Raw genomic sequence first — 25,745 nt, forward strand, 5'->3', positions numbered from 1 at the left:
CTAGAATGTGAGCATTACATGTGGTGGCATTGTGGTTAAAAGGCCTGACGCATTTGGAAGGAGCAGAGTTCAAATCCTCACCCAGCAACTGAGATTTAGAATTTCTATGATATTCCTAAAATGATTAAGGCAAATGGTGCCTTGTTTTGTTTTGTTTTGGTAAAAAAAGAAACCACCATGACTGGTCACCTACCATACCTTGTGCAGCATGACAGATGGTACATTAAACTCTGCACTTCCAAAATTTTGCAAATGTAAGCAGAAGAATATGCCTGCCCATACTGATAAATGTTTAAATTAATTCCACAAGAGTTTGGATAACCATGACAGTTCTTTGTGTAGAATGAACTATCCATCTGCTGACAGAACAAATATAGAACAAAAAAGTACTCAGTAGCAAAGGAGATATCAGTGCTATTTAGTAACTAAAGCATTATGCAAAAGTAATGTTTATAACTTATATGTCTCCACAGGACCTGAGATTATTGCTTATCCTTCTTGAGGTCAGATGAACCAGCTTGTTTGTGTATTTGTCAGTATATACCCCTAGCATATTTCTAATTGAAAATAACAGAAACTACAGCTACTAGTTGTTCTAACTATATTATTTAGTCATATATAATAACCACTAGACATACTGACATTTCCTTCTCAGAAGATACAATAGGATATGTAATTATATAGGATGAGTCAAATATTGAACAAAACCTTTTATTTCATGAACAGTTTGAAGTACACTACTATGAAATGCGTAATTGGGCACTAGATGCCATGAGAGGCTGATCCACCAGTGTAAAAGGAGGTGGAGAGTGTTGTGTTGTTAATACAGAAGCAGTAACAGACGAACGGGTCAAGCAGGAAAGTTCAGTGACATTGACCAAAAACTAGTTGTTGGATGGCACAAATCCATCAGGAAATTTCAACCCTTCTATAGCTACCAATTTGACTGTTGGTGATGTGACTGTGACATGGAAGAACAAAGGAACCACGACAGATAAACCAAGACCAGGCAGACCTCATTTACTGATGTACAAGGACGACTATTGAACATTGGAGAGAGTGGTCATAAAAAATCGCATTAAATCAGCAGAAGGAATCACTCCTGACTTCCAGAATACTATCAGTAGTCGAGCTAGCTCTATGTCTGTGCATTTCTGTAATCTATGTAAGCAACATTTGAGTTGCTCATAAAAGTACCTTCCATTAGAGAAGTTGAATGTACTCAACGACTGTGATATGACTTTCAAAATGGTAAAGGGCAGCAATCAACCATTGTTTCTGTTCTAGCTTCAGATCCAGGTTTCAGTTGGTATTTCAGAGCTTTTATAAATGCCCTAGTACATCTACAACTTCTGTTTGGGCTCCTGTCACAGTTCATTAATGATTATTGCGCAGTGTCGAGTTGCTGTTAAGAGCAATGCCAATGGACAGTGGATGACTGGAAAAAGAGTTATTTGGAGTATTGTTTCACACTATACCCTGTGGCAAACCAAGGGAATGGCTTGAGTTCAATGAATACCTGGACAACATTACAAGCCATCCAGTGTACAACTAACAATGAAGGAGAAGGAAGTGCTATGGTAAGGGGGTGTTTCTCAGCACTGGTGTGTGCTCCCCTTATTACACTTCAGAAAATGCTAAATGCAGCAGGATATGAACACACTGTACAGCACTGTGAACTGCTTACAACAGAGGACCAGTTCGGAGATGATGATTGCTTGTGTCAGCATGACAATGCACCAAATCACAAAGCAGCACCTGTGAGGCAACGGTTTGTGGACAATAACATTCCTGAAATAGACTGATGTACCTAGAGTCTCAACCTGACCCCAATTGGACACCTTTGGGATGACTTAGAATATCGACTTCGCTCAATGTAGCTACCTTCTCTGGTTTCGGTATCCCCTGCAGAGTTCAAGCTGTCATAGAGGTGAAGAGTGGACACACTCCATATTAATGTTCATTAACAGATGTTCAGATACTTTAGATCAGGCTGTGTATGATAACCAAAGTCGTGTGCATGAGAAACTATTAAAAATCTTCAATACATTTTCCTGTTAATCTTCGTCAGCCAAGATGCATTTCTTTTGAACCATCACCTTATCAAAGATTTAAAAGTACACTCTATAAAATATGATTTAAGAATAATCATGATGACATCAGAAGGTTTGTGACTGGTAGTAACAGATGTGTTGTAGTACTGCTGATGCACATTACTCACATATAGTGGTGACAAAATATTAGGAACTTACCTGAGTCTTTTGGATAGGACTTGACTCCAGCTACCTGGAGCAGCACACAAATCAACTACTCGTCTAACTTCTGCAACAAAGAGAATTTTTTTGCATATTCAGCCCAGGCAGATAAAAATTTTGGTGACTGTAGTAATAACAATTTTTTCCAGAAATTTATCTTAATATATCATAGCAATCAAAAATAAATAATCCATTATGTGGATGAGCGGTCCCTATGTTGTTGTTGTTGTTGTTGTGGTCTTCAGTCCTGGGACTAGTTTGATGCAGCTCTCCGTGCTACTCTATCCTGTGCAAGCGTCTTCATCTCCCAGTACCTACTGCAACCTACATCCTTCTGAATCTGCTTAGTGTATTCATCTCTTGGTCTCCCTCTACGATTTTTAGCCTCCACGCTGCCCTCCAACGCTAAATTTGCGATCCCTTGATGCCTCAAAACATATGTCCTACCAACCGATCCCTTCTTCTAGTCAAGTTGTGCCACAAACTTCTCTTCTCCCCAATCCTATTCAATACCTCCTCATTAGTTATGTGATCTACCCACTTTATCTTCAGCATTCTTCTGTAGCACCACATTTTGAAAGCTTCTATTCTCTTCTTGTCCAAACTAGTTATCATCCATGTTTCACTTCCATACATGGCTACACTCCATACAAATATTTTCAGAAACGACTTCCTGACACTTAAATCTATACTCGATGTTAACAAATTTCTCTTCTTCAGAAATGATTTCCTTGCCATTGCCAGTCTACATTTTATATCCTCTCTACTTCGACCATCATCAGTTATTTTACTCCCTAAATAGCAAAATTCCTTTACTACTTTAAGTGTCTCATTTCCTAATCTAATTCCCTCAGCATCACCCGATTTAATTTGACTACATTCCATTATCCTTGTTTCAAGACACTGTCCATTCCATTCAACTGCTCTTCCAAGTCCTTTGCTGTCTCTGACAGAATTACAATGTCATCGGCGAACCTCAAAGTTTTTACTTCTTCTCCATGAATTTTAATACCTACTCCGAATTTTTCTTTTGTTTCCTTTACTCCTTGCTCAATATAGAGATTGAATAACATCGGGGACAGGCTACAACCCTGTCTCACTCCTTTCCCAACCACTGCTTCCCTTTCATGCCCCTCGACTCTTATAACTGCCATCTGGTTTCTGTACAAATTGTAAACAGCCTTTCGCTCCCCGTATTTTACCCCTGCCACCTTCAGAATTTGAAAGAGAGTATTCCAGTTAACATTGTCAAAAGCTTTCTCTAAGTCTACAAATGCTAGAAATGTAGGTTTGCCTTTTCTTAATCTTTCTTCTAAGATAAGTCGTAAGGTTAGTATTGCCTCACGTGTTCCAACATTTCTACGGAATCCAATACGGTCCCTATCTAAAGTGGAAATAAAGAGTTACCAATAACCAAAAGATATGAAAACTACCACAGGAAGTTAAAAAAAGAAAATGCTGGTAATTTCCAGTACATCAAACTCCAATAACTAAAAAAGTATAAAGATGCAGAAAAATAGACTGACAGCAGAGGATGAAGTTGAAATTCTCAAGTGGAGGGACTACCATCAAATGTGCCTCTTGCAGTTCTTGGACAGAAGGAAAGAAGTTTTTTTTTTAAAAAAAAAAAAAAAATGTACAGGTTAGGAAGAGAGAGGTGGGTAGAGCTTCAAAGACCAATGAATAATGAGAACTGGTAAAGACAACAGTAAACCAAGAACACGGATTGCAAAATGGAGTAAAAGACTAAAAATGAGGTCAATGAAGGGTTATAAGAGAGCCAAATTGTACTGCATTTCACTATTTGAAGTCTAACTAGCAGTTTCAGAGAAATTACAATATTAAGGTTCTACACTCCATCTGTTTTGTGCATGAAAGTGATTGCTGTCTTAGGCAGAAGTCCATGATTTCACACTTAAATAAGAAAATATGTCAGATTAGATAAAGAGAAAACAGAGTATTGCCATACCACAATATTGGTATAAAAGGGTCACAGAGAAACTATAGCTTTCATTTGCCTGTGTTGTTCACATGGGTGGAGCACTGGAGAGCTTGCTATAATAAATATCTTCCACAAACCACAAGATAACAGATACACTACTTTTTTATGAAGAGCAAAGAAGGAATGTGAAGAGAACAGTTGAATTGTACTCATAAAAGTAAAAGTGTTCAAGAGGAATGACAATTCAGCAAATTGGAAGGGCACTGGAACAATACACAGAGGGTAAGGAGCAAGTCTGCAATGAGTTCAGAAAAAAAAAGTTCTGACAGCTGTTGCTCATAATTCAAACTAATCTCAAGAAACTGTGAGTGCCTCTGGAATACATCAACCCAGTATTGTTCTCTTTTAACATACAAACAGCTTCCATCCGTGTCATGTGACACTTCACCAGCAGATTAACTAGTGGGATAGCAGAATATGTATGGAATGTTTTGCTCAGTTCTGGTGTGACACTTGGACAAAAGGTTCTTTCTTTAAAGAATTATCTTCACCAATTAAGCTACCTTCATAAATCATGTATATCTTTATGTCAGAAACATGGATTATTGGGCCGCTGAGAATTTGCACTGGCTGAGTCAGGTTGAACAACAGTCAGTGAAGTGTGAACATTTGTTGTGAGACTGAATGATTGGTTCCTACGCTAATGAAGGAATCTTAATGAGTACAAGACAAGCACAATTTATTACCAAAGCATTATAGACTCTCCCAGAAGAAGTGACATTTGAAATATATAGATGTATGTGGTACTAGCATGATGGGCATCCAGTATGCTACTCACTTATGGCTAGGAAAGTGCCTACTCAGTCCTTTCCTGGTCACTGGATACAAAGTGAAGAAATTATCAGTTGGCCTACTCATCAGCCTGATTAGATACCATAGGACTTTCTCTCTGGTGCAAACTCAAAGGTGAAGTCTATGCATATGTTCCTGATGAGCCAAGAGGACTTAAAGTATTATACTGTCACAGCATATGCAATGAAATCAAAGGAATATCTTATAACATCCCCCCACAGTTTTGCACAAAACTATTATTCACATACGCTGAAGATAAAGTTATATTTAATTAATTTAGCACAATAGGTAAATAGCTCCTTTTCATGAAACTCATTGTTGTGCCCTTCTTTTCTTCTGAAATCTAAGGAAAACTACTAAATGATAACATCTCCTTTTCACAAATACTGGATTTTATTAATTAAAACACCCTTTTGTAAACCAGCGTTCATAAACACTCAACAGAAATCAAATACTGTGTGCCATTACACCTATATTCTATCACTAATCCCCAGCCTCGTTACCAAGCAACCATCTCTAGCCTCTCGCACACCCGACTTCCACTCATGGACTCTAACATTCGACTCTCTCTCACTCACTCACACACTGTTACTGCATTACAGTCTTTGCTTTATTTTTATGATCACTGCATTGTGCATGATGGATACTATGTAAGGATACTGTATCCTTACACTCTCCAGTCTCTCCATAAGTCCTTGCACCACCTACTGAATAAATTTACTGGAGTAGACAGTATGCATTTTGAATACTTGATGACCTATATAGTATTTTCTTGGAAGTGTTTATAGCTTCATTCTTTTGTGATTGTCTTTTTGTTGCTGTTATAAGTTTGAAATGTAAGTGTGCATCTTGACACTCAACTCATGACAAGAATTTGTTATTTAACAATGTTTGTACATCAGTTCTCTGTTTTAAAAATCCATTCAACTTCTGACATGCACCTATCTTCCAATGCTGTGACAGAAACAAGAGAATTACTGTAATTAATTGATGAGTAATCCTTTGATACTACTTCCTTTATACTCAATCTGGTGTGCCAATCCAGCCACACGTATCCAGATGAAATTAGTATCAGCTCTAAATTAAACTTTTCTTCACCATTCCTCTTTTTTAGGTGGACTCTTTTAACTGTGTCAAGCTGAATTGCCTCGTTAGCCAGACATGAGAGTTCCCTACAACATGAATTTCTGCATAAGGCAGCAATTGTTTTCATGTTCAAAACAGATAAATCCTATTCAAAATATTGTAATTTCTACAAAACTAACTGTTTGGTATCACCCACAGAAAGTTTTGTCATGTCCTCAGTTTACAAAACTATAACTATCCTAATTGATTGCTGCACAATTAAAGTCTCTTCCAAAGATTACCTTACTTGTACTAGCAACCTGAAGCTTTTCTACAGTTTCTACATTCTTCAGGGGACTGAGTCGAATAATCAATAGAAGCACTAAATTATAAGTTTGTGTCCACTCTTGATGCTGAATCTTGCCCAGTCATCAACTTCTATCTCAGTGGATTTGAGTTTCTTGTCTACTGTAATGAATGTATTACATCCATTTACAATTAACCTATCTTTTCATTAACCACCCCCTTGTAAACTTACTGATGGCATTTACAGTGCATTTCACTTTACAGAAGAAAAACTTATTAAAAACGCATTTTATGGAAGAATTTATTTTCTTTTGGTTTGACACAATCTTTTTGATTACTTTAGATGCCTCTAGGAGGGGAGGAGGGTGAAAAAGAGTGTGGAGGTTAACTTTCCAGACCTCCTGTTGACCTCTTACAAAGCAAAGAATTTTTCTCTGCATATAGTGACACATTTGGGTAACACCCTTGTACCAGGAACTGACTGACAATATTAATAACTGGATATGAAATGATGATATATGCAGTTGTGGTTACAGTGCTTCATATTCCATTCCATGCCACTGAATTTTTGTTCTTTAAGAACAATATTGTGTATCCCACATCTGTTTTACAGATTTTATTAAAAGTTTTGAAACAGTTTTTTTGTCACTGTTTCTGAAATTATCCTTTTGTAAATGGGCTCTCAAGTCTACATCAGATTTTATTGAACCATTTAATTTTGAACAGCAGTTACAGTAATATCATTTTTTAAATTAATTAGCAAAATAGCTTGACTTTTAACATGGGTTCCCAATTCTGATTTGACAGTAGACTACACTGCCACTGTCTTACTTCTATGTTTAGCAATGGACATATTATCTTATATTTTTTGCTACCTATAACTTTTCTAAATACTATGTATAATGTTTGACACACTTAACAAAACCTTGATTATGGTTAATTTTTGGCTCCTTATGTAGTTTCCCTTGTGGCGCTGGAGATTCCTGTCCCAGTAGCAATGCACTTTAATTTAATCTGTACTTTGTTTTGCTAAATTTTAGCAAGAAGTACATTCCGAGAAACAAAAGATGTACCACAAAGCAGTTATGCATATTAGTCACAAATTGATATACATACAGATATTGACAGAAAATGCAAAACTGTAAATTTTGGCAGCTGATGGATGAATGTGTGACACTGCAGAACAAGTTCACCATCCTGCTTGCAAGAACAGGAAACAGGGGACATGACAATACTATTGCATGAAGTCTTTCTGAATTTCATTCTATGTACTCAGTCATGCCTCACAGACAGGTGCATGGGCAATATATGTAGATGTCAGCATTTGAGAGGGGATGTGTTGTTGGACTCAAAGAAGCCGTTTGCAGCAAACAGCAAATCACTCGACATTTGAATAGGAACAATGCCACTATTCAATGATGTTGGCAGGAATCCATGTACCATGGCTGAACACTGCATCAAGAAGGAAGCCGTCAAATTAGAGAGATAACAGAACAGGAGAACGGGACAATCATCATAGATGCCCTCAGAGCCTTGGATTCATCATTATCATCAATCTGACATGCAACTGGTGCTTCAATGACCACAAAGACCATTTTTAGGCAACTCAAAGAGTGGGGCTGAGCTCAAGATGTCCCTTGCACCGAGACTACCACAGACCTCTGTACACCAACCAGCCCATTTGCAGTGGTGTTGGCCATATTCAGACTCGAATTTTAGTGACTGAAGCAGAATTGTCTTCAGTAATCAAGCCCCAATTCAAATTGAGCCCCAATGACCAATGAAGGCATGCCTGGAGATGCCCTGGATGGAGGGGGGAATTAATCTGACCGTTACCTGTCATACAGCCCAACAACCATGAGTGATGGTCTGGGGTGCCATTTCATTTCATAGCAGGACCCCCTTTGGTTATCATCTGCAGCACTCTCATAGCACAGCAGTATGTCGATGATATTCCACATTGCCTTTCATGGCAAACCATCCTGGGCATACACTGCAGCAAGATAATGCCAACCTACACATGGAAAGAGACTCTATCACATGTCTTCGCACTTGCAAAACCATACCTTGGCAAGCAACATCACCAGATATCTACCCAACTGAGAATGTTTGGAGCATTATAGGCACAGCCCTCCAACCAGCTCGGAATTCTGACAATCTAATGTGCCAACTGGACAGACTTTGGCACAATATCTCTCAGGACATCCAAAAACTCCATCAATAAATGCAAGCCAAATAATTGCTTCCATAAGGGCCAGAGACGGACAACACATTATTGACATACTCAGTTTCTGAAGCTCTTTTGCTTGAGTAAATCACCGAATTTTTCTGAAATTGTAATCATTTGTTTGTCTGTATGTGTACATCACACTACCGATATCCATCCCACTTGGATAATTCTGTAGTAGTGTGTCTTTTTTTTCTTAGAGTATGTTTCATTATATACATCTAAGTAACGATTAAAGTGACATTTATGCAGATGCACACCAGAAATTTTATGGAACAATCATTGTGCTGCAAAAGTATGAGGATGCTCAAGAATAAAGGAACTTGTCAAAGTTTTTGGGAGCTGCAGTACAGCAATCTAACTGCTATGTGCTTATTTTCTCAGTCCCTAGGTTTTTATTTTGGAAAATCAGTAGCCACAACAGAGAGATCAGAAATGGCAAAATTAATAGTTATGGTTACAGAAAGATCAGGTGGAAGGTAAATTATTTAGGAGTAAAAGTAACATACCACCAAATGCCACATAAACAAGATTGGTAACTCTGCTAGCTTCTGGACAATTTTTTTTTCATGTTGGTACATGTGTGTGCCCATTCTCACTTCAGATGATTCAGATTCCCTAATTGTAAGCTGATAAGCCATAAATACATCTTTCCTGTTTTCTGTTGCAACCAATTGCAAGGACGACAACAAAATAGCACATTGTTGTATATACAATTTTTGTTTAATATTATATATAAGAAGAAAGAATATATGTGGAAGAAATAATTTGTCTAATTGTTTAAATGCCCCACTCTTGTTGTTAAAACTGACTGAGAGAAAGAAAATGAAACCACACATTTTCATAGCACAGCTTTTTCTTTCTTGCAGCCAATTTTAACATCAAAGCTGTATAGTGTTTAAAAAAATATATAGCCCATATCTGTTTGAATCTTTATTAGTGTATTGTGTACAAATCTGAAGTACATTGGTCAAGAAATTTTAAGATTTTTAATAACACTGTTTTCCTGTTTCATAATGTATATATACTGATACATTAAAAAAATATATATATATATATAGCCTATGTCTGTCCACATATTTATTGGAGTATTGTGTAAAAATGTGAAGTAAATAGATCATGAACAGAAACAAAACACAATTTAATTGAAAGATTTATTGGAATAGAAACAAAATCTGTTGAGCTATTTTGCAACATACTCACCCCCGAAATTCGGGCTCTTGTCCTGTGTGTGACCAACTTTTGTATCTGTGTGTCAAAGAATTTTGCCGCAAGGGATTGGAATCAATGTGTGACAACCATCTATGCCTCTCTGTCAGTCTCAAAATGCTGACTCTGGTTGAACAGTAATTTCCTGAGATTCCGATCATTGGGAGTTAGGTTCGGGCTGTAGGGGATGAACACAGTAACTTACTTCTTAAGAATAAGAACCTTCTTGACTGACTGAATCCTCAAACAATCTGAGTTCCAAAAAGTAACAGTGACAGTTGAATGCCTTTGAAGTCAGTAGCAAAGAATTTTGCAATACTGGCACTTAGGGTACATTTTGCAAGTGTAGGAGAAGCAGAAAAACGAAATACCAAGTTCCCTCCACTTGGCATAGTCCTGTTTGGGCCAGTACAACTTCACAGTGATGGCAAAGAGTAGAAGCACTCATCATGGTAGGTGAGGTCTATCCAGGTGAGGTCTATCCAATGTGGCTGGCTGCACTGGAACTGCTGGCTACCATCACTGTGCAGGCGTAAATAGTTGTCTCGCAGAGTAACATTTCCAAATGATTAGTTAAAACTTAGTATCAGAGGAGGTAGGAAATAGTTTGGTCTGTGCGCACAGACTGGCCTGCATGCACTGACTGGTGCTGTGCACACACCTTGGATCTGCTGCTTGCTTGGCTACTAATGTTGCCCTCTATCGATCTGCTAGCAAGCCAGCTGGTTTAAATTTCTGCCTCGGATGGACTGGAATACCGTCACCATGACGGTGCGGATTGCTGTTGGTTCCTGTTGCACTTGTTGCCACAGCACAACATTTGCAAGAGTTGTGTGTGGCTGAATGTTATTGTGCAGCAAGGTGGCACCAGAACTGAGCTTTCTGCACCACTTGTTCTGAATGACCTATCACTATTTCTGCATTATTTTGCATGAATGATCAGCATTCCCTGTCTTACCCATGATCAGGAATCTGAAATGAGAACTCTCCATTTGTCCCAGAACAGTCAACACAGCACGTTCAGCATTGACACAGTCTGCTCGAATTTCATCTTGCAGTGTGACACTAACACATTGATTGCTGCTTGATTTTTGGACTACTGTGGGCAAGCCATGTCTCATCACCTGTGATTATCCAGCTCAGAAACTCATTCCTGTCATCATGGTACTGCTGCAGAAAAGTGAAAGCTGCCCCCATACACTCTGCTTATTGTTCTGGAGCCAGTTGCTCTTCTGAACAATAAGGGTTCCATGACAATTCTGTGCAAAAAGTATCATTACATCTGTGAGAACTGACTGCTGAGTGCCATGACTGTGATGTGATGATTCTCCACAATGTGTTCTGAACAATAGGGGTTCCATGACAATTCTGTGCAAAAAGTATCATTACATCTGTGAGAACTGACTGCTGAGTGCCATGACTGTGATGTGACGATTCTCCACAATGTGTTCCAGCAAGAGCTCCACAAGTTTGCTTGTACAGAGGCATGGTCTCCTGCTGCGCTCTTTGTCATAAACATCTAGGTGACCAGTTACAAAGTTGCTGCACTTGTGACATGCCAAATGCTTGCTCATGACATTATGCCTATGGGCCTGGCACAGATGATGACGAATTTAAATCTGTGCATTCAAAAACTTTATCAGCACCCCACTTCACACATAATGGGAACTGAAATTTGAGCCTCCATTAACAACTGCTGGCTTGAAGCTACTATGAGACCTCAGAAAGTTCCATTAGCACATGCACCAAGGCACATCAGTACTTTATGATGCGCATGCAGTCGCTTCACGCAACATATAGTTTGCAAGCTGTGGGACAAGCGGAAAACTTACTTTATGGATATCTAGCTAATGCTTCTTTGTGTGTACCCCGCCAAATGTATTGTTTTTTTTTTTTTTTTTTAAATAAACACAAAACACTGGACTTTTTCAAAATTAATGCTGTGTCTTACCACAATTGGGGCTGATGACCTCAGATGTTAAGTCCCATAGTGATCAGAGCCATTTGAACCATTTTTCTTACCACAATTATAATTTCAAAAATCGTTTCAGAAAACTGGTTCATTAAAAACCAATGACAACAAAAAGTATCAACTTTTATCATATTTCAGTAGGTACTTGGATGACAGACAACGCAAAGAAATGAAATTGCCAAATATTTTGTACAGTTAAAAATGATTGACCAGTGGCTATGATATTATTTACGATTGTACTTAGCAATAAAACACACATACTTGTAACTTTGTTTAAGCCAGAATTATTTACGTTTGTGGCTTTCTAAAGTACTTACCATCAAGAATCTTAAATTTCTCATCTATTTGTATTAATTTATAAGCACTTCTTGCTCTCCAACCATCACTTTTTGCTAGGCGGTAATAAATGTCACGCTTGTCTTTTGACCTTTTTCCCATATCCTTAAAAAAAAAAAAAATTCAATTACAATAATCAATACACATAAATAAAAATAAAACTAACAAAAGACACTGTGGAAAAATACTTTACGCTTTAAGTGAAATTATTATGAAAACTTTACAATATCATTTTATATCTGTTTAGATATTCACAACCCACACTATACTGTATACAAGACACCACTGTTGGTTTGGCACTCAAAATCAGATGATACAGTGATAAGTTTCAAGTCAAGATGAAGATAATATAATTCATGATCTGTGTCAAGGGAACATCGAATGCTACCAACCAACAGCTGCTTCATCCTGTGCCTAAAATATCATTGGACACCAGTATTAAAAGTTCACATCTCCTTTAAGTAGCTATTAAGTCATCCTAATGAGACTCAGACCAACAATAAAGTCTTAAAAGTGCAAGCAATAAATCACAGATAGTATTTGAGACCACTGGACCATCTGGGGAAGTTGTCTTCAGCATTATTCTGCAGTTGAACATGCAGATGATTCTACTTACACTGCTCTGTGGATCTGAGATGTAGTGTATGGTAGAGAGCATTATACAGGTTTTCCAGTCAACAGCAGCAAACAAACTGCAGTAATTGCAAAGAATAGTCCTTTATACTTTAGCCAGTGCTGACTGATAACAAGCCAAACATGAAAATTAGGCTTCCTCTAGGTGGATTATCCACTGATGCCATCATAAAAGAGAAGTCAGAAAATCGCCAAATAAAGCTTACACTTTACCACATAAACTAAATCATAGTGCTTCAGACAAAAACTCATTGTACAGTTTAAGTTACAACAAGGTACAGACAATTTTTCATATGTGAAATATGTGTACACTGACAAACTGCAGTGATTAATTCCCGACTGGAAATGGGGGAAAAAAGGTACTGTGAACATGTGTCTGGAAATGGATGGTGTAACGACAACAAACTGTAGCAGAACACGGTACAGAGCTGCATTGTAAACATGTCACAACAAATGTTCGAAGTGGCCACTACGGGATGCAATGCACATAGTTGTGATTTATGATACACATAATCATACTTTGGCTTACACCTTGTTGGCAGGCCACTTGCCTAGAGCTAGTACTAGGATTCGTCTCAGTATCCTGTAGAACCCAATCCTCAAAATCTGGTGCATGCACAGACTGCCACCTCCCTGCAAGATCATCTGTCTGAAAGGACCCATGACAACACAAATGCCCAAAAAGGGCCTGAAATGTTGTGTGATGTGGTTGGTGTCTGAGAGGGTACTTGTTTTGGTACACATGTGCTGCCTCTCCACTGTTTCCATCTGCTTGGCCGTACACAAACACAATCTCGGCTTGTTTCTGACATGAATACCAGACCATTCTACTGCTGACAGTATGCTGTGTCAATCACACAGTCTGCACCACACAAAAAACATGCACCACATGGTCAGAGGAACTTTCATTTGTCACCACCATCTACCGTGGCAATGATGCATTTCCGGGCACATGTTCATACAACCTTTTTTTCCTCCATCTTCAGTCAGGAAATCGTCCCTGCAGTTTTTGGGTTTTATTAATGTTCACTCTGTATTTTCGCTGCATCTTTCACACACTCATACCACCATCACCAGGTAGACATTAATACGCATGATGTATTGTATGAACAAATTATAGGAAACTCGTGGCACTGTCTTTCAGTCATTATACATTACCCAAAAATTGTACATTCAATACAGCCCATGCCACATCAACATAAATCCACTTGTGGAGGGAGGTATAAGCCCCTGAAATGTATAGTAGAATGTATAATATAATAAATGTGATTGGCTACGACAATTCATATTTTCAACTGAGCTGCGATATGACAGATATCATTAACAAGTCCTTTTCAAAATTCATGTTAGCTAAGCCGCGCATACTCGAATAAAAGACACTACCTCTTGGGGCCTCCTTACCCTTAACTAGTCTTTGGTCAGTTACTAAATGAGGGAAAGATGTCTTGGATCTCTGTAGCTTTATTGTGTAGAGTGCAATCCATCAATGCTGTAGGACCCTGTAGTGCAATAATCAAAGTCATCATACAGACTCTCAAGCAACTATAAGTCTAGGAAACCACATAGACGACACTGGAGAATTCTGATTATATGACAGACCATATTTATTTTATCTTTTTAACCACTATCAAGCTATCTCTCTCTCTCTCTCTCTCTCTCTCTCTCTCTCTCTCTCTCTCTCTCTCTCTCTCTCTCTCTCACACACACACACACACACACACACACACACACACATGTTGAAAAATCAATTTGTAACCAAATCAGCAGAGCACCTTGCATCCAGATCGCAGAGGGGATGTTCAGATAACGACACCAACATGTTACCCTCAATATAAACTACAGCAAAGTAAGTTAATACATCAACAAATTAGTAAAAAACTAAAATGTAAACTAGCTCAATTAGAACCAATCAAATCATATATTAAAAAGAACAAGTCAAGATCAGAAAATTAATTAAAACCTAGTGAATATAAAGAGTTGAGTCACACACAGACAGAATAAAGATATATGAGGTCCAATCCAAAAATTCCGGAACTATGTCCACAAATTTTTTTTCATTTACATTTTACTTACTGTGCATGGTCTCCTTTGAAATACTCTCCTCCACAATTGCTCTCAGTGTCATTATCCCTTCCAGAAGCAGTCTTGGTACCCCTCTCGCTTTGATCATGCAAACTATCGTCTGCGAATTTTCTGTTATCTTGTCTACTGTTGCACATTTTCAACCCAATGGGGTTTTCAACTTTGGAAATTAAAAAAGTCCACAAGCCGTATGATTCTTTTAAGGAACAGCGTTGGTAGATGTCAAAGGGTGTTCTGAACAAGGATCATCTTTAACTTCCATCTGGCCATTTTTAAACTGTGTGAACCTTTTGTAAAATCCGCTATAGCTTAAGCATTCATCACTGTAGGCTTCCTGCATCATTTGGTAAAGGTTTTCTTGAGTTTCACGCAAACTTTAATACGCCTGCGTTGTTCCTCTAATTCTGCCATTTTGAAATTCGCAAACTGTGTGACACAACACTGTACTTAATACAGCATTTAACAATAACTAAGAGACATACAACAATGAAGCTTCCGGCATCTACAAATTAAACACAAGTGTGTGCAGGGATGTCAACTGCATTTGCTCCAACACATCATTGGCGCAAAATTACAAATATTCCAGAATTTTTTAAATAGAACTCGTCTGTTAGTGTGTGTTCAGAAAGGTTGATTCTACTGACACAGTCACCTTATCTGTGTACTGTGAGTGATAATTTTAGGTATTCTAGGTGTCTAGGCTCCAAGCAAATTGTGAGATATTGTTGAGAATGTGCAAGTATCTACAACCAAGTTCAAATTCTGGTGGTAACTGTACTCAATCCTTTATATTTCAAATTTGCTTTCCCGACACCAGCAGTGGTATACCTGTTGATCAGATTTTAAAAACTGGTTGTCAGATGACAAGCCTTGGATATATTCAAAACTCTGTCACTGTTTGTCTGATTGCTCAACTTTTTAATTTTGATACACTCCTTAATTTTGTTTTTACAGAAATTTGGAGCTGACACCATGATACTGATTTCTTTTACCTTGTTGCATAATTACACAACAGGCAGAGATTGATGACATCTCATTTGTTTGGCTCCAGACATTATACAATCACATGTTAGTCAGTATGCTCTAAACTCCTTGGTATGTCCAAACTTACAGAACTGTTGAAACCTCCTGGTAGATTAAAACTGTGTGCCTGAGCGAGACTCGAACTCAGGACCTTTGCCCTTCACAGGCAAGTGCTCTACCGACTGAACTACCCAAGCATGACTCATGACCCATCCTCAGCGCTTTACTTCCATCAATACCTCACTTTCTACCTTCCAGACTTCACAGAAACTCCCCTGTACACAGTTTTAAGCTGCCTGGAAGTTTCATATCAGTGTACACTCCACTGCAGAGTGAAAATTTCATTATGGAAATTTTCCGAGGCTGTGGCTAAGCCATATCTCCACAATATCTTTTCTTCTAGGAGTTATACACTTGTAAGTTTCGCACGAGAGCTTCTGTGAAGTTTGGAATATAGGAGACAAGGTGCTGGCAGAAGTAAAGCTGTGAGGGCGGGTTGCAAATCATGCTTGTTTAGCTCAGTCAATAGTGTACTTGGCTGCAGAAGACAAAGGTCCTGAGTTTGAGTCTCGGTCTGGCAAACAGTTTCAATCTGCCAGGAAGGTTCATACCAGTGCATACTCCGCAGCAGAGTAATTCTGTCTACAGCACTGTACAATGTAATATGATTTTATAAAGTACAGGGAGACTACAAATAAAGGAAGTAGATGCATAGTTGGGGCATTGAGTGGTCAACAGGCATATAAACAGGGATTGGAAATGTTGCTGAGCTTCTAAACATTGCCTTCATCAGAGTTAACTTATACAAAATGTCTCCAAATGGGCAGACATACATATGCATGTCTAGATGCAATGTCTGTAATGTTCATTGTGTAGCAGTTCTCTCATTTATCTGCCCTTACTATATTTGGAATTGTGCAAATGGTATTCTTCCAAAAGTCTGAAGGTATGTTTACACACTGACTTCAATAATCATTTGGTTGCCACTTCCCCTACTGATTTAAAAAATTCCACTGGAATTTTATATGTTCCTTCTGCATTGTTTGATCACCAGTTTTCAAAAGCTTTATTAAGCTGTGACTCTATGTCCTCCATGCTAACAACCATTTCATCTTCCATCACATTATCAGGCAGTGCCACTCCTTCGTAGAGGCTCCCATTGTACTCATTCCACTTATCTCCTTTTTCTCTGTGTTGAACATTAGAATTTCTTTTACATTTTTCAAGTTAATGTCCATCATTTTAAAATCACCTAAAATTATTTTTACTTTTTATATGCTAAATCAGTCCACCTGATGACCATTTCCTTTTTTATTTCTTCATATTTTTCCTACAGTCGTTTCACTTAGCTTCCCTGCACTTCCTATGGATTTTAATCATAAACAATGTATACTGCTGAATTTTTTTCTCTTTTCCTGAACATTTTAAAATTCCTTTCTTGTGTGTGATCAATTAAAGTACTCCTTCTGTTAACCAGAATTTATTTTCCTCCTCAGCTGAACTATCTACTAAGGTACTCATTACTGAAGTATATGTCGCCTGTCAGGCCTGGTAATCTAGTAGTAAAGCTAGTAAAGCACATGTCTGGTAACCCAGAGGTAGCAGGGTCAAATCCCAGTTGGACCATGCAATATTTCAGTCCACCTTCAACACAGCTTTCAGCTCTCAATAATGAGAAGATTTGCTATGAATAATATACCATTCAGATTTCACATTGAACTGCAAGTTCCTCTTCTCTGGCAGGATTATTGGGGTAGGTTAGAAATATGTGTCACTGAAATGGTGTCCAGTTGAAAGACTTGCAACTTGCTGTTGATACAGGGAATTATTACTATTATCCATTACCTCAGGATGAATATCATTTCTCAGTATTTCTGTGTCCTACTTCCTTGTATCGTAAAGCTTCTTGAAGATTATCTTAAGTTTCAGCCAACTCTTTTCACCAAAATTAACTTCTAATCTGAGTGCATCTGCTTCTAGGTATGCCTTACAATCTAATGTTTGATTTTGGAATATCTGTGTCGCCATGATGTAATCCAGTGTCAAAGTACCTCTCCTACTCTTGTGATTTTTGAACAGTGTATTTTTTATTACCAACTAATACTTATTGCAGAACTCAAGGAATCTTTCTCCTCTTTTGTTCCTGTTGCTAAGTGCATGTTCTCTTATAAGTCTGTCTCCCTCCTATTATAGTGTTCCAATCCCCCTTGATTATCAGATTTTAATTTCCCTTTAAATGCTGAATTACATATTTGTCTCCCTATAAACCGTTTGTCTCATCGTCTTGTGTTTCTGACATTGACATGTATACCTAAACTATAATTATTGGCATTGGTTTGATTTTGATTCTGATCAGAACAACCCTATCACATCTGTTTCCACTAAGTAACTTTTTGTCCTTCCTTCCTGTTCATATCAAATCCTAGTCCCATTAAATCATTTTCTGCATTTGTTGATATTATCCTGTATTTGTCCAACCATACATTTTTATTCTTTTCTGTCATATCTCACTGACCTTTGCTACATCTAGTTTCTGCCTAAGCATTTCCATTTTTATATTTTCTAGTCTCAGACTACTCCTTGCCTTGACTCGAAGACTGCAACCTTTTTGTTGTTTCTTTATTTTTCCTAGTATTTTCTCATAGTCACCTCCATCTTGGCACTGCCCTCTCAAGAGATCTGAATGGAGAACTAATCTGAATCTTTTGCCAGTAGAGGGATTATTATGATACTTTTTCAGTTACAGATCACATTCCCTGCTGATACACAATACAAATTTCCATAGATTTTTGGATCCCCATGCTGATTCTCCTGGCTGTGGGGTACTTTCGCACCTGGAGGGCAACTGGGTACTCTGAAACTGTGTCTGCTCCTTCTCCCTCTGCTGACAATGTTATTGGCAGAATGAGAACTGTAAGGTGTGCACTAGCCAGGTAGCTGACTGTGTGGAATGCACACAAAGGATTTTTAGATTAGGCGACTCTCCATCCAATCCAGATAACCATGCAGTAAACCCAAAACTATCAGTGTAAGATCAAAAGAAATGCCTTCCTCAGGTGACAGTATTAAAATCCTAGTGGTTAACTGCTGAAGCATTCACAACAATGAGCCAGAGTTCAAAGTGTTGCTGTGAAGCTCACTAAGTACTAGGTGCAGAAAGCCGGTTGAAATATGAACTAATACCAGTGAGATGTTTTCAAACAGAAACTGAAGCTGCATGTGAGTTTTTTTGGGCAAGACTTAGTATCAGGGGTGGTCATAAAATTGTAATAGGATCCTGCTATCACAAAACAGACTCTTCTCCTGATGTAACTAAAAAGTTTACAGAAAACCTCAGTTTGCTTGTACTTAAGTTTCCCAATCATACTGTAATCATCAGTGGTGACTTTAATCATCCTACAATCAATTGGGAAAATTACAGTTTTGTTAGTGGTGGGCACGATGACGCATACTGTAAAATATTACTACATGCCTTCTCTGAAAACTACCAAGAGCAGATTATTTAGAACCCCATTTATGATGGAAATATACTGGATCCAATGGCAACAAATAGACCTAACCTCTTTAGGATGTCCACATTGAAATTGGCATCAATGATTATGATGCGATTGTGGCAACAATGATTACCAATGTACAAAGGACAACTAAAACAAGCAGAAAGATATATATGTCCAGTTAAGCAGATAAAAAATCAGTAGTGTCTTATATCAGTAAGGAACTTGAAACTTTCGACACAGGGCAGGTGCATGTAGAGGATAACTGACTATGCAATGGACAAATATGTATCCAGTAGAACAGTTTATAACGGGAGGAACCCTCAATGGTATAGTCCCTGTAAAGAAACTTCTAAAGAAACAAGAGGCTATTACATAACAGGTGTAAAACAAAGCACAGGACTATAGACAGGGAGATGCTGAATGAAACTTATTTGGCTGTCAAGAGGGAAATGCATGAAGCCTTCAATAGCTAGCACAACAGAATATTGGCAACAGAATATTGGCAAATGATATTTCAGAAAATCCAAAGACAACCTGGTCATATGTAAAGGCTGTAAGTGGCACCAAAGTTAGTGTCCAGTCTCTAGCAAATGAGACAGGAACAGAAATTGAGGGTAGCAATGCAAAAGCTGAAATGCTGAACTTTGTTCTTCAATGTTCCTTTATAAAGGAAAATCCAGGAGAATTGCTACAATTTGATGCTCATACCACTGAAAAGAAGAGTGAAATCAGTATTAGTGTCCGTGGTATTGAGAGACAGCTGGAATCATTAAAATTGAACAAAGCTCCTGGGCCCCATGGAATTCCTATCAGATTCTATATTGAAGTTGCAGCTAGTTAGCCCCTCTTCTGACTATAATCTATCGTAGAGCACCTGAACAAAAAACCGTGTCCGTCAGTTGGAAAAAACCACACCCGTCTACAAGAAGGAAAGTAGCAGTGATCCACAAAACTACTGTCCAATGTCACTTACATTGATTTGTTATAGAATCTTCTAGAACATATTCTGAATTCAAACATATTAAAGTATCTTGAATAGAATGCCAACCAGCATGGATTCTGAAAACATTGATCATGTGAATCCCAACTTGCACTTCTCTCACATGACATAGTGAAAGATTTGCATCAAGGGAGTCAGACAGATACAGTATTTCTTGATTTCTGAAAAGCATTTGACTCAGTACTGCACCTGGGCTTCTTGTCAAAAGTTTGATTGTACAGTGTATCAAGTGAAATTTGTGACTGGATTGAGGACTTTTTGGTAGGGAAGACAAAGCATGTTATCTTCGATGCAGACGTAACTCTGAATGTGTCTCTGGGAAGTGTGTTGGGAACTTCGTTGTTCATGTTGTATATAAATGACCTTGCAAACAATATTAATTAGTAACCTCAGACTTTTTGCAGATGATGCAGTGAACTATAATGAAGTACAGTCTGAAAGAAGCTGCAGAAATATTCACTCACCAAGCGGCGGTAGGACACACATAAAAGACTGTTGAGATTGGTGAGCTTTTGGAGCCAGTGGCTCCTTCTTCAGGCAGAAGGGTTGAAGGGGAAGGAAGAAGGGTGAAGTAAAAGGTCTGCGGAGATGTAGGAAAAGGGGTAGATTTTGGGAAAGTCACCCAGAGATGCCGGTCGGGTGAGACTTACCGTACGGAATGAGAAAGAAAGACTCTTTTTTTATACTTCTCATCCCATACATAAGTATCCCCTGACCTGTGGTTCTGGGTGATTTTCCCACAATCTACCTCTTTTCCTAGACCTCTCCAGTCCCTTTCCTTCACTCTTCTACCTTTCCCTTCAACCCTTCTGCCTGACGAGGGAGCCACTGGCTCCGAAAGCTTGCCAGTCACAGCAGTCTTTTATATGTGCGTTCTTCCACCATTTCGTGAGTAGATATTTTATCTATCCAATTACATAATTTCATCAGTAATTGACTGTTTTTGTAGTGTAACTATTCAGTCAGATCCTGATTACATTTCAAAGAGGTGCAAAGATTGGCAACTTGCTTTAAATGTTCAGAAATATAAAATTGTGCACTTCACAAAACTAAAAAATGTAGTATCCTATGACTATAATATCAACTGCAGGCGGTGCTCACATAGTTACCAATGATACATGCTGCTTTGGATCAGAAGGGATTCTCTGTGGTTCCGAACAACTAACACAAGTGGTAAAGGCTGCCGGACTTGCTTGCGAGATGAAAGCAGAGCTCAATATTTGCAGCCTAGTCAACGGAACTGATAGTGGACCTCTGGTACAGAGCTGAGTGGAGGGTATGCATCAGAGGCTCAGATGTTTCTGTGACCATCTAAGCTAAAGATTCCTCAATTTTTTGTGGTTGGGTTTCAGGCTCTGCTGAATAGGTCAGGAGTCCACCAAAAGCAAGAGACCACAACATGGATAGCTGGGACTGTGTGGAATGGGCAAGGTGGCTTTTTAGGTTAAAGTCTTGAGGAAACTCAAAAAGCACTTCAGTCTCAAATTGAGACCTCAGACACCTGAACACTGGGGCTGGAACCAATGGAAAACATCTCCTCAGCTGAACAGGGAGACAGACCTGTTCAAGGAGTGGGAATGGTTAGTAAGAAGTTGGACCAGATTAAGACCAAAGACTTGTCTGGGGCTCAGAGGAGGAAACTTCTTAGAGAACAAAAGCTAAAGGAGAGAAAAGAGTGGCTTCCTAAACAAAAGTGGAGGGAACTAAAAGTGGTTGAGCCCAAGACCTCCAACAAAAAACTGTCTCAGGGCAAAGGGGGTGTACAAACCCCTTCTACGTTGAGGGCAGGCAGTAAGAGAACAAGGGAGGAATCTAAGAATCCCACTACTCAGGATAACCGTATCCAGAAAAAGCCAAAGCAAGAAATAGGGAAACAGTCCAAAGAGATGTGTGGTGCCTGCTCATCTAGTTATGATTCAACTTGCTCATGTCAGTGCGCGGCAGCACCACCTTGTGAACATACCTATTATAATCCCAGAGAGGAGGATTATGGTTCATTTGTATGCTCACTTGACTGCACTCTCAGGACACTTCTTACTTGTCTGGACTTGGCCTAGCTATGTACATGGACTTTGTATGGAACTAATGATCGGTGTTCTTATTAAAACAATTTGGTTATTCTCCACACAGTTATTTGTTGGCATTACTGCATTAAATGCAAATATGTTGATGACATTCTCTTTGTCAGTATCTTCAGTTCCATGTCAAATGACCTATAAACTTCATGTATGCTATGCAGTCTACATATTTATCATATATGTTTAAAGCAACAGAGTTACTTTTCCTCCTTTAACAGAAATTCTTGATTTTTGTTTTCATTTTGTTCAGTGTTAATTTACAACATACTGCCCAACTGTACATCTCTGTTAGGCCTTTTTTATTTTCACAACTATGAGTTTTGGTGTTTTACTAGTGACTATAATGTTTTATCAGCAAAGAGAATTTTTCCCAGATGTCTTATTTTGTCTGGAAAATTATTGATACCTTGTAGTAGCCACCAGAAAGATCACGGGAGGCGCACATTGGCACGGCGCGTCACGGACGGTAGTTGCCGCAAGTAGAGTCCCGTCCACCAGAGGGCACGTGAGAATTCGGACGCGACCTCTGCCGGCATTACAACAACAACAACAACAACAACTCCGGCAGCACAGGCCGTGCCCCAGTCAGTTAACATCGGGCATGCCTAGGACACAGTCCCGGTCTACGCTAAGTGAAGTGCGACGTAAACGTGAACAGTGTTACTACACAATTGGCGACGAGGATGAAATGTTCTTTCGCGTGTTGCGTCGTTTTTCCGGTTTTGCAGCTTCTCCACGGCATGGAGGATTTGGTGCGAGTTTTGGTTGCGCAGCAGACGGAACTCATGGCCACCATGAAACAAGTGCTTCCGGCATTGCTCTCCACGCCGTCTGCTCCGGCGCCGTTCCCTCCTCCCTTTCCCCCGTATGACGAGACGGCGGAGGATTGGGACGCATATGAACATCGCCTTTGGCAGCATTTCCAGGCGTTTCATGTTGCCGATGCGGAGGTATGTCGTGCTCTCCTCTTGTCTTGGATATCTCCCTCGCTGTATCAAGTTTTGCGGCAGCTCGAGCCGTTGCAGGAACCCTCGTCCTTGTCTTTTGGCGCATTGTGTTCATTGCTGTCTTCATATTATCACCGCCGCATGCATGTTGTGGCGGCTAGGGTCGAGTTCTATCAATGCAAGAAACAGCCCCATCAGTCTTACCGGGCGTGGGCCACTACCCTGCACGGTCTTAGTCGCAAGCGTCATTTTGTCACGGAACAGTCGCGAGAGTCGTACGCCCACCTTATGGTACGCGACGTCATTGTTCGTTTGGCCCCTGATAGGGAGGTCCGGCAACGGGCCCTGCAGTTAGAAAACCCTTCCCTCGAGGAAGTCCTGTCCATTGCTCAATCGTATGAAGTCTCTCACGCAGCGGGTCAATAGCTGGAAGCGTGGTGAGACGTCGCGGAGGTTCAGGGCGGCGCGGCCGCGTCCACTGTGTCAGGGGTGGACGACGTGCAAGCGGTACAATCCGGCCGTTACGGCCGCTCCCGCACAGCGCGTAAACATAATTCCGGCCGCTGGCCCCTGTCGCCATCCTGTGCGTCGTGCTATATACATCATGATCGGTCAGAGTGCCCCCAGCGTTGGGCCGTTTGTCGCAAATGTAATAGAAAAGGTCACATTGCTAAAGTTTGCCGCTCAGCCTCAAAAGAATCGAAGGAAGCAGGTACAGAGGACATGGACGTTGACATTCAGGAAGTTTCATCGGGCCAGGCTCCCGACGCATCGGCACGCAAACTCTTTATCGAGGTGTCGGTTCGGTCGCGCCGGTTACAACTGCAAGTCGATACAGGCGCGGCAGTTTCGTTGTTGAATGCACAAACTTATTCCGACCTTGGATCACCCCCGTTGGCGCCAGTTTACCGGCGTCTATGCGGTTATGGTAAACAGTTCATTCCCCTACTGGGTCAATTCACTACTGAAGTGACTTACAAATCAGTCACTCGGCCTATTACTTTTATTGTTGTCAGTGATACGAGCTCAGCTAACCTTTTTTGGCCTGGATGCCTTTCAAGCTTTCGGTTTTTCTATCGCTGCCTCCATACAGTTGGTCTCCAAAGACGTTCCCTATCAATCATTGGAATCTTTGATCTCCGACTTTCCAGATATTTTTGAGGAGGGCCTGGGGCGTGTTTCAGATTTTGAAGCTCACTTAACGTTGAAGGCATCGGCTCGCCCGCGTTTTCTCCGCGCGAGGCAGATCCCCTTGGCTCTCCGCCCTCAGCTAAAGGAAGAGCTAGACCGGCTGACAGCCCTAGGGTCGTTCTTCCCATTTCTTCCAGCGAGTGGGCTTCGCCCCTCGTTATTGTAAGGAAGCCGTCGGGAAAATTACGTCTTTGTGGCGATTTCAAGGCCACCATTAATTCCCAATTGGTGGTGGACACCTATCCTCTGCCTTGTGCTGATGAATTGTTCTCCTCCATGGCGGAAGGCCAATATTTTTCGAAAATCGATCTGTCAGAGGCTTACCATCAGATACCACTTGATGAGGACTCCAAACGTTTGGCGGTCGTCAACACCCAGGTGGCCTTTACCAATACCAGTGGTTGGCCTTTGGAATATCCAGTGCCCCGGCGATATTCCAGAGTTATCTTGAGCATGTCACGTCGACAATTCCTCATTGTATTAATTACCTGGATGACATAATTGTCACAGGCCGCAGCACGAAGGAACACTTGCACAACCTTCGCACCCTCTTTCTCAAATTCAGGTCTGTGGGCTTGCGTTGCAACCTGCATAAGTCAACCTTCTTTCAACCATCCATTGAGTATGTGGGCTACACCATCTCTCGGCACGGTATCCAGCCACTAGGGAGTTTGGTCCAAGGTATCGTCAACCTTCCTCGGCCCGCTTCGCTGAAAGAGTTACAAGCTTTTTTAGGCAAGATAGCCTATTACCACCGGTTCATTCACAGGGCTTCCACTATAGCCCACCCCCTGTACTACCTTCTGCACAAGGGTGTTCCTTTTGATTGGTCGCCTGCATGCTAGCGAGCGTTCACCTTTCAACCATCCATTGAGTATGTGGGCTACACCATCTCTCGGCACGGTATCCAGCCACTAGGAAGTTTGGTCCAAGGTATCGTCAACCTTCCTCGGCCCGCTTCGCTGAAAGAGTTACAAGCTTTTTTAGGCAAGATAGCCTCTTACCACCGGTTCATTCACAGGGCTTCCACCATAGCCCACCCCCTGTACTACCTTCTGCACAAGGGTGTTCCTTTTGATTGGTCGCCTGCATGCGAGCGAGCGTTCACCTCGTTGAAGGGCCTCCCCACG

The 25,745-nt window shown here is 40.1% G+C and overlaps 1 protein-coding gene across 2 annotated transcripts in view; it reads right to left on the minus strand.

The window, feature by feature from the left end:
- The window catches only part of LOC124595171 (putative tRNA (cytidine(32)/guanosine(34)-2'-O)-methyltransferase), an 80,630-nt gene that overhangs the window by 46,965 nt on the left and 7,920 nt on the right, over positions 1–25,745 (minus strand). For both annotated transcript variants that reach the window (XM_047133794.1, XM_047133787.1), the window contains exons 2-3: positions 12,146–12,269; positions 2,253–2,322 (exon numbers count right to left, since the gene is read on the minus strand). In XM_047133794.1, the coding sequence (XP_046989750.1) occupies positions 2,253–2,322; positions 12,146–12,266 (191 nt within the window). In that variant the 5' untranslated portion in view covers positions 12,267–12,269. The remainder of the gene's footprint in view (positions 1–2,252; positions 2,323–12,145; positions 12,270–25,745) is intronic.

Source organism: Schistocerca americana, chromosome 1 (assembly GCF_021461395.2).
Source record: "Schistocerca americana isolate TAMUIC-IGC-003095 chromosome 1, iqSchAmer2.1, whole genome shotgun sequence".
Lineage (NCBI taxonomy): Eukaryota > Metazoa > Arthropoda > Insecta > Orthoptera > Acrididae > Schistocerca > Schistocerca americana.